Source organism: Peromyscus leucopus, chromosome 4 (assembly GCF_004664715.2).
Source record: "Peromyscus leucopus breed LL Stock chromosome 4, UCI_PerLeu_2.1, whole genome shotgun sequence".
NCBI classification, from domain to species: domain Eukaryota; kingdom Metazoa; phylum Chordata; class Mammalia; order Rodentia; family Cricetidae; genus Peromyscus; species Peromyscus leucopus.
The window spans coordinates 87,616,288-87,635,229 of NC_051066.1; the positions used below are offsets into that span (position 1 = coordinate 87,616,288).

At 40.6% G+C, this 18,942-nt stretch overlaps 1 protein-coding gene across 1 annotated transcript in view; it reads right to left on the reverse strand.

Moving 5' to 3' along the window:
• Ryr3 (ryanodine receptor 3) overlaps nucleotides 1–18,942 on the reverse strand; it is a gene marked incomplete at its 5' end in the record, with an annotated part of 626,824 nt that overhangs the window by 347,484 nt on the left and 260,398 nt on the right. The window contains 3 exon segments of the mRNA XM_037205092.1: nucleotides 119–392; nucleotides 17,736–17,873; nucleotides 18,676–18,778. Coding sequence (XP_037060987.1) covers nucleotides 119–392; nucleotides 17,736–17,873; nucleotides 18,676–18,778 — 515 coding nt within the window.

The window sequence follows — 18,942 nt, forward strand, 5'->3', positions numbered from 1 at the left end:
TGCCTTGCACAGTAGGCGGTCTGGTGTCTCATGTTACAGAGGTAGCTCATGTGACAAGGATGTCCCACCACAAGGAGAGAGAGAATTCTCTGTAGAGAGTTGCTGTGAGTGACCCTACCCTAGCCCGTTGATCATGAGAAGCTCCTCTTCCTTGCCCATCCTGACACTAAGAAGGGACCGGATCTGGCCCAGGGCAGCCAGCAGGTTGACGGTGTCGCTCACGGAGGCCTGGCTGATGGTGTAGGTCTTCCGCAGAGCCTGCAGCAGCTCTCCAATGCTGTCATACTGTCTCCTTAGGAGGTTGAACATAATCCTCACCAACTCTGCATCCTGGATTTGGTTCTCTTGGGCCCAGCGGATCATTGTTTGTGAGACTAGTTCCTTCAGTGTTGCTGAAAAGGGAATCGGAGAAAACACTAATTATGGATGCCCCAGAGCAGAGGAAGCTAGGTGATAGAGAAACTTTCCTCGGCTATCAAACATATCAACAGCTGGCTCAGGTTAAACCTTTTCTTATTTTGAGGTTGAGTCGTGGCGCGTATAAAAGTAGAATATGTCATCAAGACATAAACATGTCACCTATACCACAATAAAAACATCACAATTACATACTAAAAATGCAATGCTCATTTGATTAATGTTTGGATTCATACTGAAAATTGAATAGCAAGTAAGACTCTGTCCTTGTCTTCAGGGAGTTCATAAGCCAGTTCTTTACATTTTTATTTTGTGATAAAAATTTATAGTTATTGTATGATACAATTCAATAAATGCTACAATGAAGGTACTTGCAAGCACCATGAGACAGTGCAGAGTAGCTGTCCTGGGTGGTCAAGGTGTGAAAGTAAAGCATTGGCCCATGCTTCTTTAGAATACAGCAAATGAAACACTGGTATTTAACATCATTATTACTGTCTTTAAATATATTAGAGATATCCAATGGTGGGGACTAAGTGGAGCTAACAATTCATGAATAATAAAAGATATTTTAGATAATATGAACATAACATATATTTGGAGAAGAATAGAAGTGGGCAGAGAGGACAGGACCAGACCTGAAGGCTTGGAGGCTGGACATCTGACCATCATATATGGAAATGGTTTCTTTGTACTGAATCTTTTGCAGGAGTTGACTGCTACTATAGCAGGAAATATTTCCATAAGCACGGAAAGAAAGAAACTGCTATGGCATTGAATTTGGGATTTATTGGGGTTCATAGCCAGTTCCACAAGTACAGGGGAAATCAGTTAAAATGAGACCAGCTAAGAGCCTTGTTGTGGTGGATGGACCACATGGTTCCCGAGGACTGCTGGCTTTGCTTTAAGAAATGAAGAAATTAAAAGACAAAGGCTGGTCTGAGTAAGTTCAGGAGGTAAAAGGAGACATGCTTGAACAGCTGGTTAGGCAATTCTCACCCCTCCCACTGCATACACAGTTCTAGAAGATTCCACAACAGGGAAGAAACACTGCTTCAGAACCATAATTGTGTTCAAACCTCACACTGCCATCACACTTTGGAAAGTAGGGATTGTACCAGAGCCTTCATTCAGGCCAGGTGATAAAACCAGAGCTAAGGGGACAATGAAGGTCATTGAATCCACCAGGGGAAGGATTAGGAATACATTCAGATGGATGCTTTCTGTAGTCCGTGTCATTTCCAATAGTCAAGTTTTCTACTCCACATCACTATACATAGCAGATGTCTGCTCCACATACACTCTTGGCTCTACCATATGCTATAAAAATAGAACTTAGTCACCAAAGCTCTAAAAGATCTAGATGTAAAGGATTAATTTAGCTTACTGCTGTGTCTATCAACCCTGTGGGTGTTTCAGGTTCAGGCAGGAGACATAAGCTGAAACAATTAAAAAAAAAAAGAATACACAGGCTAGAGAGAAGCACAGTTAAAAGAACTTGATGACTCTAAACCTAAGGCTCAGGAATATCACGGAAGAAGTGGTGGAAAGATTGTAAGAGCCAGAGGTTCAGGGTGCCTGTTGCTAGTGTCCCCTAGGCATGACAGGGAAAATATAACCATGAAATATCAACAATATGGCTGCCTAGACAAGACCAGCATAATCACAACACCAGTTGACATGCCAATGTAGACAAAGGAAATTCCACATGGTCCCATCCTTAGATGAAGAGCTTCACCTAGTCAATGCCTGCTAGGAGAGAGAGAAAATTAGTTTTCTCCAGAAATGAGTTCCTGCATAGGATGTCCAACCTCAAGTGGTCATATACATGTATATATAAGCAACAAGAACATAAGAATGATATCAAATGCACTTAGTAAGTTGCATATCTCTCTCTCTCTCTCTCTCCTCTCCTCTCTCCCCCTTCTCTCTCTCTCTCTCTCTCTCTCTCTCTCTCTCTCTCTCTCTCTCTCTCTCTCTCTGGTGTGTGTGTAAAATAATAGAGAAGTGACCATGACTTTTGGAGAGAGGGGCTAGGAAAAGTTTGAGGTGGGAGAGAGAGTGAGTGTGAGTGATGTAGATAGGTATTCATGTATGAAGTTCTCAAAAACTTAAAAAGTCTTGCTTAGTAGGGCTTATCACTAATTCCTGTTAACATCTGCACCTTCTGGGGGGACAAGTTATTAATGGGCTGTGTTGGGCTTTTCTCAACAATTTCCCTGTTGAATCATTAGCAAAGGGGTTCTACAGGGTCCCCCAAGCATCACCGACTATTAGCAAAGCTGTTAGTTACTTTCTATAACTCAATGGGAAGAGCCTGTTGCTGAAGATACAACATACTTATGTCACCAACCATGGAAAAATCAAGCTAGAGTCTAACTAGAACTTTCACTCCTACTGACTAGCATTCATGGCACTGGAATGTACTTTGCACCCTACCAGAGGAGAAAAGTAATCATCAATATCACTCAGATACAAACCCCAAGACCTACAGTACTGCAAAATCCTCATGCAATAGTGACACAAATGTTGTGTGAATAGTCACTTTTTAAATGGATTTAAGGCCCACTGTATGAGATGGACCCCATACCTGACCTGAGTTCAAGGCCAGCCTGGTCTACAAGAGCGAGATTCAGTACAGGCACCAAAACTACACAGAGAAACCCGGTCTTGAAAAACAAAGCAAAACAAACAAACAAACAAACAAACAAAAAGAGTCCATAAACCTTATACTGGATAGGTCTTGGGCCTAGAGGAAAGCCTACTACTACTACTAATCTGCTAAAGGAATGTACCAATGAAATGACTCCTAATGACATAGTGCTATACCCACAGATCAGTGCCTTGCTCAAGCTTCATCAGAGAAGCTTCTTCTTGCAGTAGATGGGATAACAAAGAGATCCACAGCTGGAAAATGCACAGTGTATGAAAGACTTTGGAGTACTCAGCCCTAAGTGGATTTTTTTTTTTTAAATCAAGCCCCCCACTCAAGGCTTAGAGATCTACATGGAAGAGGAGAAAGAAATGTTTTCAGAGCCAGAGGCAACAGATGACTCAAAGAAAACAGCATCTTCCATACACAACAGGGCTGATATACATATAAACTCACAAAGACTGTAACAGCACTCATAAGACCTGCACAGGTTCTAACCAGATAACACTGAGAAGGGGAAATGGACACAAAGTCCCACCCATAACCAAGAAACACTCTGCAGTTAATACCTCTGGGAAAGGGGAAAAAATCAGTTTTCCTCAATGGAGTGTCACAGGAAATCAACCATATTCTAGGACAGGCCCTATGCTCAGAGTAGTCAGTCAATAAAAAACGGACTTCATGCTTTCTCTTATGTATGTTTTTATTGTGCTATTTTTCGTCTTACTGATTTTCTTTTCTTTCTTCAGCTGTTTGCTTGTTTTGGTTTTCCTTTTTTTTTTGCTTTTTGTTGTTTTCCTTTGTTTGAGAGAAAGGAAGAATGTGAAGTTTGGTAGGTAGGGAAGTAGGAAGGATCTGGAAGGAGTTAAGGGAGGGAAGAGAACATGACAAAAATATATTGTATAAAAGTATTTTAAAAATTAAAATTAAAAAACTGAAACTGTTCCCAGGTGCATCTATTCTTATTTCTCCTAGTTAAGATAGTAAGAACAAAGGAACTATACAAAAATACAGAAACTCTTGCACCTGATACAAGTTGTATAGTCCTATAAATACTACTTCCTTTAAAGCACACATTCTGGCATGAAACAACTGTAGTTCTCACCATAAATGGCCAGATCCTCCACAGAAATAACATGCAGCATCAAAGTCCCTGCCACATGGGAGAGGCTATGATTAGGTAGAATCATTCATCAGTTTAAGGCTACTTCTTTTGCAATAGGAAATATGCAGAGTCATGAAACCAAATAAATATTAGCATTCCATTAACCTGGCTTTGTCTTTAAGTTGTTGATCAGGGAGTCCAAGAGACTTCCCAAACTATATAGGCTATATATAGAATGGACACACACACACACACACACACACACACACACACACACACAGAGAGAGAGAGAGAGAGAGAGAGAGAGAGAGAGAGAGAGAGAGAGAGAGAGAGAAAGAGAAAGAGAATTGTCCTTGGTTCCTTCCCATAACTTGAAGGTAGACCTTAGTGGTGAAGATACCACATACTTTGGACATGGGAACTGGAGGAATGGAGCTCAAGCTGACCTGGAAGCCTCTTCCCTGAAGACTAGTTCTTATATTACTAGAAGGTGCTATGCAAGCTGCGAAGGGATAAAAGCAATCATTAGTCCTACTTATCTGTAAAGCCTATGATCTACAACAATGACCAGTGTGACAAGAAATCCCACAGGGTGCAATAATGGCACTTATATTTTAGGGGTAACCAACAGCCATATAATTGGACTTCAGATCCCTCAATAGAAAGGAATTTATACTTGGTACTATAAACAAAGCCAATTACTCATTGCTGGTGAGGTCATGGACTCTAGAGGAAAACTTACTATTGCCACTTTCCTAAATAGTATAATTCTAAAATCAGTTTAAATATTTATCTTTGTTCCTACAGATAAATGTTGCTCATTCCCTTCATCAAAGAACATTCTTCTTGTAGCAGATGGACACTATCACAGAAGTCTATAATTGGTCATGATGCAGAAAACTCTGTGGGGTGCCCAGCCCTAAGTGATGTATCTACAACACAACCTCTACACCTAAGTCCCAGGAGGATATAATAGAAGAGGGAGCAGAAAGATTGTGATAAAGTAATAAAAATACATATTAAAAACATGTTTTCTATAATGTGTTAGGTCTTCTGTATATCTGAACATATGAAAATTAAAATAATCAGTGCATAAACAATGCTGGGAACATACTTATAAACATTAACTATGAATACTATAAATAATGGTAGTTCTGAAAGTTTAAACTACAAATTAGGGAGCTCAGAATTCTTTAGGCAGTTTGGAAAGTCATAACAATTCAAAGATTTATTTGCTGTTTCAATTATATTTACCTTGGCACTGATTATAGAGAAGAAATGATAGGCAAAAGTGTGGGCACATGAAAACAAAGAAGTCAGCAAGATTCAACCATATTCCTTACCATCACCTGCCTGGGAAAACAGCCAATTTTACATCTGAATGTTTTGAATGAAGAACTAAGAATCTTGTCAATAAAACTCTCAGGATGATATCATTTAACCCTGCAGACACAACGGTGATAAGCACAAAGCTGTATGTCAGTAGTGTTTTTTCTTGAGGTAAAACACTGGCATGTGATTGTTACCAGCTAAACTAGCCCCTTGTCTGATGGAATGCCATTTAAATGAGAATAAAAACAACCTGTGGCTACTTGGTCTTGGATAACATATTTTCTTCAAAAAGAAATAAGTTTTTCACTTTAAATGATAGTATTTAATGCCAATAAGAAAATTTGAATTTCAAGTGAAAACTAGAATTCTGGCAAACATTTATCTGCCACTGTGAGCTTTGACAGCTTCTCAACACTTAAAGACTTAAAGATCCCAATTAAATTATTGATATTAGCAAATGTGATTTGAAAATATTTTATAATGAACTGTGTCAACAGCTGATAACTCTGTATTACTCAAGAAAATAATGATTTCCATAAAACAATGCATGCAGCTACAAAAAAATATGTAGTAGTGCTAACCAACAAGCAATCTAGCCCAATGGTATTCATTTTTTTTTCAGTTGAGGTATGATGTGTTTTGATTTTGTTTACCCTATCCTCTAACTCTTTCTGGATCCAACACCCCCACCCCCATCCTTACCTACTCAACTTTATGTACTCTCCATTTTTCTTTTTTCTTTTTCCCTACAGCTCAAGTGAACTCCACTCCACCAGGCTGTGGGATTCTGATCAGTGAGCTGAGCCCTTCATCTAGCAAGCTACAGTTTAAGGGTATATTGCTGCTTGCTTCTGGATGGATTAACCATGAGTGCATGAGAGTAGGACTCCTTGTATTGAGAAACAGAGTGAGGATTAAAGAATGATTATTTTGAAAATCGAATCCTGGAAGTTAAGGGCTTTGACCATTATTCACAGGGCACTAAAGTGCTCCCTGCTAGCTTGAAGGGCTCTGAAAGTTTCCCCTTTATTGGGCTAAGTTTGGATTTAAGTCCAGTCATCTTCAGAGAAAGGAGGGGCTGGGCCTGTGTTATGCAGTAATGGTGTGGCTTTATTTGGCAGGTTCTGTAGCCCATGTGGGGCACATGAAGAATGGGAAGGCTGCATGGGGTTGGGGGACTTAATTCTTCAACCTCAACATCAGCATATCTTCATCAATGCAAATGGTCTCAGTAGTAATAGAAGCATTGGCTATAAGCTGTAGGAGTTTCATTGTATCACCAGTGAGCTTTCAGGAGCCAGGATATATGTTATGCACATGTTTCTGTCCTTGACTGAACACCCAGTTACCTCCTGTTGGGCCACTTCTAAGTAGCTTCTTAATCAAATGCTATTTTATGGGCGTTTGCTAGGTGCCTAAGAGTGAGTTAAGTGCCTCTATGAAACAATCTCAGAACACTATTATTGCTCATAGGTTCTTAGTTGAGAAAATTCAATAATATATGTAAGGTATTTTGTAGCAGGAATGTTAAAAGTTCTTATTAATAAAATCAAACCCGAGGCCAGTTATTGGGGTGAATACTGGAAGGTCAGAGAGACAGAATAAGCCACAGCTATCTCACCTTGCCAATTCCTTAGCTGGTCTTGTCTCCTCAGACTGGAGGCCTCTGAGTCCTCATCCCAATGGCTCTCAGCTGAACTGCTGCTCAAAAGCCTGAATGCTTAATCAGCCACATGCTTAACCAGCCAAAGCCTCTAGTTTCTGGTTCTCACTCCTTATATATCTTTCTACTTTCTACCACCACTCCCTGGGATTAAAGGCTGGCTTTCTGGGATTAAAGGCGTGTCACCATGCTTGGCTGTTTCCAATGTGGCCTTGAACTCACAGAGATCCAGAGGGATTTCTATCTCTGGAATGCTAGGATTAAAGGTGTGAGTGCCACCATTTTCTAGCCTTTGTATCTAGTGGCTGTCTGTTCTCTGACCCCAGATAAATTTATTAAGGTACACAATGTTTTGTGGAACACAATACCACCACAGTATTTGGGCATGTTGTCAAATTGTCTTCTAAATATTTATGTTTATACCCATAAACCTGGACTGTTCTACCGTGGTTGGAGAAGCTTCCTTTTGCAGTGTGTGTGTGTGTGTGGGGGGGGGGTAGAGAGAATGGAAGGGCTGGAGATAAGGAGGACACAGTGAAATGCTATATTCAAGACACGGCATGGCTGCCACCATCATGAACTCACACAGCTGGGGTTATTTGCACCAGACCAAACCACCGAGCCTCAGTTCTGGCACAGATAGGGGAGGTATGCTCCGGCCCCACCCCTTAATGAGGACCCCCAGTTGATAGCTGCTGGAGAAGGGAATAACATTCTTTATTGAGGATGTTCCCACTGGTAATTTTCCTGTGCTCCAGTGGGTGGCCCTATGCTCATGCACCCACAGGCAACACTAACTGGACTTTGTGAGTTATCTAAAAAACAAAACAAAACAAAGCAAAAAACCCAAAACAAAACAATAACCTCTCCCACAAAAACCAGAAAAGAAAGAAAGAAAAATAAAGAGGGGTGGGGGTTTACAGAGAGATGTCTCAATGGATGTGCTGCTCTTGTATAGGACCTGAGCTCGGTTCTTAGCATCTATATTAGGTGACTCAGAACCACCTGTAAGTCCAGCTTTAGGGCTACTGGATTTCCCTGGCCTCTGTGAGCACTGGCACTTAGGTGCTTATACCAACACATAGACATACACATTTGCAAAATTAAAAATAAATCTCGAGAAAAAAGACAAAAGACATGAAGTTAGTAGGGAGACTTGCTAGGGGGATCTGCAGGGCGATTAGGAAGGAGGAGATGAGGTAGATAGGATTATATTTCATTGTAGATGTGAATGGAATTGTCAAGAATTAAAAAACAATTTAATAAGTAAAATAAAAATAAAATCTTCATCAAAACTGTTTAGACTTCAGATTTCCATCACTTCAACAGGGCACTGCCAAGTGCACCCAGTGGTTCATCTCATGGCACTTATAGAAAGGAACAATACCTATTCCATGAAGAACAGAATGTAGGAACAAAGGGAGATGTGTAACTAAGCCTCTGCTTTGTGATGAGCAAAATAAAGCAAATTGTCAAACAAAACATCGAGGGAAGTGAATTGTGCACTATGGTTTCACTGATGGGATTATTATTAACATTTTAATTCACTCAATTTTTGCAATTAGTATAATAATAGATAGGCAATTTTCTCAAATATATGACATATATTCTACATTTAAAATGATTATTCAAGCTAACTCAGAATGGCAATATGCTGAATGTACTGTATGGCCCAGAAAGACTTGATTGTGAGGGGGACATCTTAGAAGACAAGGGGACATTTTAGAAGGCTTCTTCATTCCCAGACTTTTGGACTAGTCATATCTTCCACACATCAACAAGATTAGAGTGTCTTCCCATTAGAGCTCAGCTTAGTACATCCATTTAGGAGTGTCTGATTCAGTTGTTTACTGTCCCCCACCGGTCATTTTATAACCCGATTATTTGATTTCAGACCTCTAAGACATCCACATGTGACCCTTACAGGAAAACTCCCTAGTTATCTACCATTATCACAAGACCTTTCCTTTAAGTAGTCAAATGACCAGCTTCCAATGCCAACTACCCTAAGAGAAGGGTCATTTGCTCTCATGGTGCATGTTTCCATGCTATGGCTGCAGGAGTCTGGAACTTTCAAATACTTCTCAGGATGTATCTTTTTTGTGTCTCTCCAAATTTATATGACAAGCCAAATGATCCTCATTCGATGAACTACATACTTATTATCAAGGGTAGATGTTGGCCATTGGCAAAGCAAATCCCATACCTGTGCTGCTAAATTGTCTGTGAGTATTGTTAAATCTGGGTCAGCTTGGAAGAAAAAAATTCCATTTACATTGAGGAAAAGAAATAAATGAAACCGCACTGTACTTAGGTTAAACTCAGAAAATGATTTATAACGTTCACAGTACAATGGAAAAGAAAATTATGTGCATTTAAACGATGTGCACCTATTTTAAAATTCCAGGGGATTGAAAGTCAGCTGTGGTATGCTGTAGACAGTCTGGAGGTATGAACAGGTGTAGATAATTTCCGCGTGTAAGATGCCTGTTCGTGTGTTAAAGTGAAGGAGAAAGGAAGGCTGTGGATTTGGTTGGGTGGGGAAGTGGGGAGGAACTGGGAGGAGTTGGGTGGTCTCAGGACCCTTGATTAGAACATCAGGAGAAGGATTTTGCTCATCCTTTGGACTTGGTAAGGAGTGGATTTAGATCTAGATAGTAGCTGGCAGTCCATTGCTACTCTAAAAACAAAACTTGAATGAGGGGACTGTGGAAGGAGCGAGCAAGCACAGCTAGTGAATCAGTCCATCCCAGCGGCTGGCTCCATCTCTACTCCCACAGTAATGGCCCCTGTCAATATGGCCCCTCTCTGCCTGCCCTCCGAAAACTGGGTTTTCTGTTTGTTGTTTGCCAAAAGCACTGACATGAGAAATATGAAAGGAAGTTTATGACCTATGCTTTTTACACTCAGTGCGGAAGCCAAGGTGGATGCAGACTTTTAGGCTTCAGAACATTAAACTTGGCATTATTTCATCAAATCCTTCTTTGTTACTTTCCTTTTACATACAAAGAAAGCAGAAACACACAGAGACTAAGAACTTACCTAACATTATGGTTGGCAAATGGTGTGTGTGTGGGGGCTCCAGGCTGCTAGAATCTATTCTGTGTACTTTATCATTTCAAGTTGCTTACCTTCATAACACTCAGAAAAATAGTTATTTTATTAGTACCTTAAACTTCTATTATGCCTACTGTCTAGACACTCTCTTAATAAGTCATGAAATAGATTCAGATGTAAAATCCTAAAACCCATAAAGCTCGAGTTCTTTTCCTGACACTCTTAGCCAGATTGCTTTCTCAGAGTCTCAATTTCTTTACCGATAAAATAAAATTACCCTATAAAATTCCTCTTGAAGGTTGTAGTATAGTAACAAGAGACCTGGGCAGGGACAGCTGTGTGTCCTCAGACAAGTCACCTACCTCTCTGTCTCATCTGCTTCTGAGAGTGTATGTCTATACAACGTGTTGTGCTCTTGAAAGAATGGCACTCATTTATTCAAGCAATAAATGAAAGCCTGTGGCTTCACTGGGCTAAATGGGTAAGCAGCAAGAATTTTACTACCACTTTTAGTGTCCAATTTCAATGTTATTCAGCTGGTTTTTCCTACAAGTAAAACCTGAGACTGAAGAAATAAAAGAAAATCTCAGAATTCTAGCAGTTACCAATGGCAGGGAGTGGCCATTATCAACATGTCAGTGTGCAGCACTAATCACCTACATGGAGGAGGTGAGCTATGGGGACTCCATGGCCTCTGTGATGACTGTCCTGACTGCTAGTGGAGAGGAAACTGTCTGTCAGAGGTCACATGGCACAGTCACACACTGTCTGTTCAGCTTCCCAGGATTACTGGGGAAGGGACTCAAGTCCTCTGTGCTCTCTGTCCTGGAGCTTCTTCACGTCAAATTTACAAAATGGTCAAATATCTACTACTTAGCAATGGGAAAGGCCGGGGAAGTTAAATCCATGGATTTCAAGGACTTAACTTTAGGAAAATTCATCAGTCCAATTTCTCTGTGATTCCCCAATGTTTCTCTGACCCAGGATCTACAGTTGGGACCATGTATTTAACATGAACACTGGTGCTGTGGGGTATCACCGACAATGACATTTTAAGGTGGTCTGAAATGCAAGCAAAAGTCTATAAAGACACTGGGCATTGTTCTTGGCTAACAAGCAAACTGCTGTGCCTAATGTGTGTTACTGGACCACAAAGAACACCCACTAGTGGTGTGAAGCTGGCTGAGGGCTCAGAGCAGCAGCACTTGCCCCAGCTCTCTGTGTGCTTTTGGGGCTTACATACTTGGTTTTGTCTATGCTGGCGTCCCTATCCTAGGAGTAGGCCAAGAGATCCAGCTCCTTGCCAGTTATTACTCCCCCCTCATTGCAATGATAATAGCTACCTACCATTTATCTAGCATTTCCTGTGTGTTCAGCAATGTGTTAAGGACTACACCTGAATCAGCATTCAATCCTCATAATCATCACACAGGAACAGAAAAGATGGATAGGGCAGTGACCAAATTTCCCCTTCACCATGGCCCTTACTAGCTTAATCCTCACTTTACTTTTTGTCTAAGTAATGAACCATTTTAATTTAGTGAATGGAAGTGGGTCCTTGTAAATAGCTGGTCTGCTAAGGCACACAAGGCAGTGAGAGGTAAGATTGGGATATGGAGGTTTTGGACTATTTGCAACAGGCTGTGGACCCCACAAAACTGTTCACGTCACACTGGCCTGGCTGCCTCGGAGCCTAGCTTTTAGGGCAGGCTGTGTGCAATCATCTGGCTGCTGGATATATCTGCTCAATCTGCCTCTAAATTTCTCTTGTTTTCTTGTGAGTGTATGTGCGCACATGCATAAGCATGTCTGTGGAAGCCAGAAGTCAATCCTGGGTGTTCTTTACCTTGTTTCTTCAGACAGGGTCTCTTATTGGCCTGGAACTAATCAAATAGACTAGGAAAGCTAGACAGACAGCACCAGAGCTCACTCTGTCTCTGTCTCACTGAGATTATAAGCACACATCACCAAACCAGCATTTGCCCTTCCGGTCTTTGGCATCTGCATGGTCAGAGCCTCATACGTACCTACATGGGTAGAAACAAGTGTGCTTACCCCACTCTGCTTTCCTCACCACCTGGGTACTTCTTCCGTGTCAGAAGCGGCACTACAAGGCACCCGTGAAACTGCACTCCAACATTCCAGCCAGATTCTGCTCTCTGGCTCCCTGGGGTCTCATCCATCATAAGGAGATAATTAGCCTGTTGTTTTTGAAATCAGTCATCCAGCCTCATAATCACTTTCTCAAACCGTACAGGCGATTACATGACTGATGATGATGTGACAGAGAGAAAAGCGCAGGAGGGACACAGAGGGTTTGCTGATCTGAGTGGGGGAAGGGAAGTATGGCAGTGAGAATGGCCTTCAGAGGTTCTTCTCCAGCTCTAAGACACAGGCGGTCAAACTGCAGTACCCACCACTGCTCACATGAGCCCTGTTTCGTATCTGTGGCTGTCAGGCACCTGACAGGGAGCCCAAAACAGTGAGTTCCGACCCCAAGTTCGCCTCATATCTGCATTTCTCTGGTTCTCTTGCCAACCCCAGTACTTTTCAAGGACTGTTGTGATCATTCTGGTTCCACTCCAATAATCCCTATTTCCCAATCAAAGTTTCGCTCCCCAGCCTCTTTAACCCTATCTGTAACCAGCATTTTCTTTTCCCATTCAACGTATTTGTACATTTCATGTTTGTATATGGCCTGTTGATACCATTTGAGGCACCAAACTGTCTGCCATATTTCAGGTTGCTTCACCCAGAGCATTTCTGTCTCCTTGGGTTCAATGTCTCTCTGCAGCAGGGATGAATGAAATCCTTGATTGAAAGACTATTTTTCTGAAACAGATTTCATTGGTTCCCCAGACAGTGCCTGAAACATGGTAGGTAATCACCAAATATTTTAAGAGCCAAAACAGGTCAAAATTAAACACTGTGCCAGATACACTTTAAATTTAAATAAATACTTTGCATTTACTAAATAACTTAATTCTTATAGTGACCCAATGAGGTAAGTACTTAATCTCTTTTCACTTCACAGGAAAGAAAACTGAGGCACAAAGCTTTCATGTGTTTAATCTTACAGAAGTGAGGCAGAACAAGAATTTAAGACCAGGTTGCCTAATTTTAGAGCCCTGTATATCATAACCACTTTACTACTGCTGAACAAACTAATGATTTAGTTTTTAAGAAGCTTTCACTGTTTACAGGGGACATGATGTTTCTAAGTAATGAATACATACAGGAATAGCAATGTGAAGATCAATCCACCACTATATGGTTTGGATAATTTGTCTTTACTTCAGTTTCTTTAACTATAACATAGGGATGAGAGTGAATGCTGTGTATTGTTATTGTGAGAAGTGATAGACACAAGCTAAAGTGGGTGCCACACACATGGTTAACCTTCCATTCCTGAAATCCCAGGGCCAAGTCTTATACAGCAAATGAGAACATTGTACTGATGAATTCAGTTTTATCAGCAATTCTTCAAAACACAGTGTTGAATCACTTTACACCCCCACCACAACCCACTCAGCTCCCTGTAGACTCCAGTTCATCCTAACCTGTTGGCATGCCTGAATTCAGCCCAAACTTTCCTGTCTTTTGGCATTTTTGACCAGCGTTTTCAACTAAATGCTTTTCTCTTCTATTTTATCTACCTGTTCACACTTTTATAACACTTCCAAACCCTCCTCCAGCCGTGGAGTGTATCTGTATTTCAATATCACAAACCACTCTCATTACTGTAAGAGTTATCTATTCAGACCCAATTCCACCTTTACATCCATGACCTCACTTTTCCATATTTGTGAGCCTTAACTTAATGACCAGTATGTCATTAGAGGTAAAAAAGATAGGTCAATAGAATGAATATAGAAAAAAATTTCTCACATTAAGACCCAATAAGGAAAGATGAATGAAAACCCCATCTAAGGAGGGAAGTATGTCCTGTTGGAGTTTACATGACATGTTGGGTCAGGAGGGAGGTAACGAAGTTAGAAGAAAGACTTCACAGAGGAGGGCTGACTCTCTACCTGCTCTGTGTGTGTTTGTGTGTCCATCTGTCTGTCTGTCTTATGGAACAGCAATTTGGAGAGAATTGAGAAATTTCGGAAAATAAATCTAATGATGTCACCTGAGCCATCATTATATTCTCCACCAGTGGTATAGTGATCTTACTTGGCATTCACTAGTACCAGAGGCCAGACTTATTCTGGTTGTAAAGAGCACTTTCTCTGCCCAGTAGTATTCACAAACAAGCCTTCAAATGGAGAGAATGTCGGCCTGGAGCTGTTATACATTCAGTGACAATGTACAAGCTTCCCCAAGTGGCAGCTTTAGGACTTGATGGATTTGTAGTCATCTCTAGGGACACTCCTGGTCTGATCTTTATCAGAGAGTAGCAGAGGAAAACAAGTATGTCTCAGGGGTAAGAATGTCGGCTCAGCTCTGTGAGAAGCAGAGTTTGTACAAACAGTACGGGCTGAGAAGAGAATTTGGTTCACCTCCGTTAGACAGACCCACTCCTACATCCAGTTCTTCACACTGCTCTCCACAGCTGAATTACAATGGGTCAGCAAAAGGTCCTTAATGTCAGCAGGGGGCTCTGTCTCCCTTGCTTGCCTTACTTGAGAACATAATATCCTCTGGGGCATTTCTTTGTACAGAAAAGACGAGGAAAACCATCTCCCATGGAGAAGGCATAAGTGTATCACATTTCATCTGTAAAATATGATAGCTGATTTTCATTTTCTTAACTTTAGAATTCAAGAGAAACAACTGTTTGGTCTCTTCTGGAGAAATAACTCAGTTGCTACAGCTACACATTTATATTTAAGGAAATCCTGTTTTAACTGCAGTTTGCAGTCCAGTCTTAGCATGCAAGGGCTCTCTTCTGGATGTGTTAGACAGAGACATAAAAATGTGACCTAGTATGGATGGGCTGCTGCTATATCTATCATTTCATTATCATATAGCTCTTTGATAATACTGTAATAGTTTTCATTGATGGTGTGGCTTGCAGTTAATTTAAGCAAATCTCTTTAACACAGAGCTACTTAGCAGCATTCATATGAGTTTCAGAACATTTTGTTCTCTCTTTCCTGAGCCCATCTGATCCACACCAACAGCTTATAGAAGTGAATCTCAGGGAGGGGCCACCACCACCTTACCTGAAGATTTCCCGTTCAAATCTTTGGCATCACTAACTCTTCAGTGTTAAAATTCTGAATGATATTGGGTTTTGACTTTCATCATAATTGATTTCTTTGTATTTTATTAGTGTTTGGCCTCTATGTATGTGTGAAGGTGTTGGATCCTGGAGTTACAGACAGTTGTGAAGTACCATGTGGGTTCTGGGAATTGAACCCGGGTCTTCTGGAAGAGCAGTCAGTGCTCTTATTCACTGAGCCATTCTCTCCAGCCCCCCCACCCTGACTTTTATCATAAATGACCACTCCCAACAGTTTTTAATCTCAGGTATAGAAACAGTGTGGTGTGGTACTATGGGAAGAGTAGACACCCGGAGTAAAGTCACAGCTTCACTTGATTTAGTTATATCAGATTTGTGTTAATAAGTCACTAGGAAAATTTTCTGGATATAAGATGGAAGGAAGAATCATTGAACTAGTATCTCTTGATTCTTTTGAGTCTTATTTCTCTCAACTGAATATTGAAAAAACGAAGAAAGCTAACATCTGTTAGGAACATTAGTAATAGCATATATGAATGCATTTGGTAAATTGTCAATTTACTATAATCCCCTAAATTTGTATTATTTTGTCAAGATAAATCATGTAAGTAGTGACATGGACAATCTGTCAGTAATTTATAGGATTTTAAACATTTTTACAATTGGTTGTACATTTAGAAACACTGCCTCTATATGATCCAATAAAAAAATAATTCTCTAGAGGGGTATTAAACAACTTCCTAGACTTTATCTTAAAATACCATTCCAGCCATGCTTCTGGAACATTCTACAGGGAACCCACATAAAAGCAAACAGTATTGCTTGAACTGATTGACCATTTCCTTTATTTTTGGGACCTTAGAAGGCTCAGGACGCAAAACCTGGACGTGTCATAAGCACATGTGAGAGAAAGGCAGCATGGTGAATCCTTGCAGTCCCATCGGACAGGATTGGCAGGTGTGTATGTTCTATCTAAGCAGATAGAACATGATCTGTCTCCTTTAGGGTCGAGGAGCAGTTGTACAGGAAGTAATCCGTGGTGTCTGAACCCATCCTCAGTGTGAGACTTCACAGAGGCAGATGATGAACGATTTCATCTGACTGACTTGATTCATTTAATGTGACATGGTTACTTTGTGGGAATGCTCTTCATAACATACTGTCAAAAAAAAGCATCCATTTCCAGAATCAATTCTCGGCAGGCGCTATAGGAGAGATGTGGGCCAGTGCAAGCTATTTGTAGTACTCATTTGGTGGTAACCACAAAGAGAGTCTCTACTCACTTATTTTTATTTTTACTTTTTGGCTCTACAACCCAGTTGGCTCACCCTCAAAGTCAAAACCTTTCTATGGTGATAGGACAGGACTGACCAGGATTGCCAGAGTCATGTTACCATATATTCTCTCAGAGGCTTCAAAGTTCCCACTGATAAATGGGAATAATCTATTCCCCTTAGAGATATTCTGACAAAGATGAAAGGTTAATATAAGGGGTGATAAGAAGTGTGAACCCTCAAATTGCTATTCCAGATGCACCTATCATATCTTGGGAGTCTATTTCTTTAGTAGGTAATCTGCAAGTATGTTCCAAGATGGATAGGAACATGGACTAAAATAAAAACCGATGACATTGAACCTGGGACACTTCTACTTTAGGCAAATGATAAACTTGTCAAATTTGTAGCAAGGAGCAGATTGATTACATATAATGTTCAGACAATCTGTCTCTTGAAATGTTAACTCATTTAGAGACAGTCAGGCAAGTCAGTGCTCTTTCTTTCAGCATGGACCAAATGGTTGAGATTACCTATTGTGTAAGAAGAGAGGAATGACTTGGGACAATAGTTGCCATCCTTAAAAAAACAGATTCAGGCTGTTGCAATCTTAACACCATACTAGAGAAAAAGAAGAGACCTTTAATTTCTTTTACAGGTCCTGCTTCACTATTGTTTAACTTCTTTGGTTGGAGTAGTTTTCCTTGCTTAGGTAACTGCAAACAGAAGTGAGGGAAATCAACAGCACTTAGAGGTTGAAAGAAAGATCAGAATTTGTGTGAGAGTTTCTAAGTAGACAGACAATAAGATACCAAACAGCTGATCTCTCAGGTGTCAGAGAAGTCCAAAAGGTAATTCCTTGGATCACAGGAAAGGCAGAGAAAAAAAAAAGTCCACAACAATGACAACACAAAGCTCAATGTTTACTTTAGCATTCAACAGCCTTCGAGTGTCTTAGAGTGTATGTGAGAGAACCAGTTACCCTGATTAAGTCTCAGCAGAGTACAGAGGTGTGGGCAATGTGATTGAAAGGCAGTGCCACTTACTAGGATGCTGTTCCTCTTCCTCTGTTGGTTGTTCCTTCTCTGGCTTGGGTGGGCCCTTGATTTTATACACCAAAGCACGAAGTTTTCCTGTCCAGGAAGTGTCCTCCTCCTCCTCTTCTTCTTCCTCCAAGGGAACTCCTAGCAAGCCGCAGAACAGAGTGCAAACCCAAACAGTACATTAAGAGTTAGGAAGAGCATAAGAAGGCAATTTCCCATCCTCTGAAACATTTTGAAGAGATTACAGGCAGCCTCCCAAGAATATTTATCTGCATTATGCCTTTCAAATAGTTGCTAAAATATATGGTTTTCTGTGTCCCAGAAATCAAATAAATTTAATCCCAAAGATTAACTTTTTCTAACCTATGTTAAAAAGGGCCCTAGAGTCTCTAGAAATACTTTAATATTTATTATTTCAAATGAGAAGCTCAGCTTTTTTCTACATATTACTCAATTTACCCATGTATAAGAATCATAAATGTCACCACCCACTTAAAAATCAGTAGATAAGCATCAAAGTAGGGACCCATGACTTAGAATCCTTCAGAGAAGACATTGATACCCACTTTTTTTTTTTTTTTTAAAAAATTACAATAGCTAAAAAGAAAAGGGACCACAATCTTGGCTTGACTGGGAGAATATGACATCAGTACCGTTGCAAGTGAACTAGGTGAGGTATAAAGTCAGTCACCCCCCATCCCTCACCTTTTTTTTCTTTCCTACAAAGACCTTCCCACTCCCTCTCTGTATCCTCACAAAGATTCTTTTTAGATAAAAGCATTTTCAGTCTCTCATTCTGCCAGGGACACTTCCTGTATCTTCTCTAACACATGTAGTTTGAACAACTGGTACCATAAGGTCAGACATAAGAGTAACTTCTCAACCCCTCACTGGCATTCTAATAAAGGAAGATGGAGCTCTAGCTCATCTCTCAGAAGCTCACCACAGTGAACCAGAAGGTCCTCATGGAAGTCATACAGCTCCTCTCGGATCTCCTCTGGGCAGGGGCAGTTCTCTCCCAGGTGAAAGTTGAGGAGCATGTTGATCTGTGAGGGCAAAAGAGCAATCTCTAGCCAGTATCCATGTCAGCCATGGAGTTCAGATCATGCCTTAGACACAAAACAGTCTTTGAATTTTTATTTAAAAGTTTTTGGAGGGTGGGGAAGTAAAAGTGGCCAACCTACTAAAGTAACTTTCTCTTTTTTTCTTA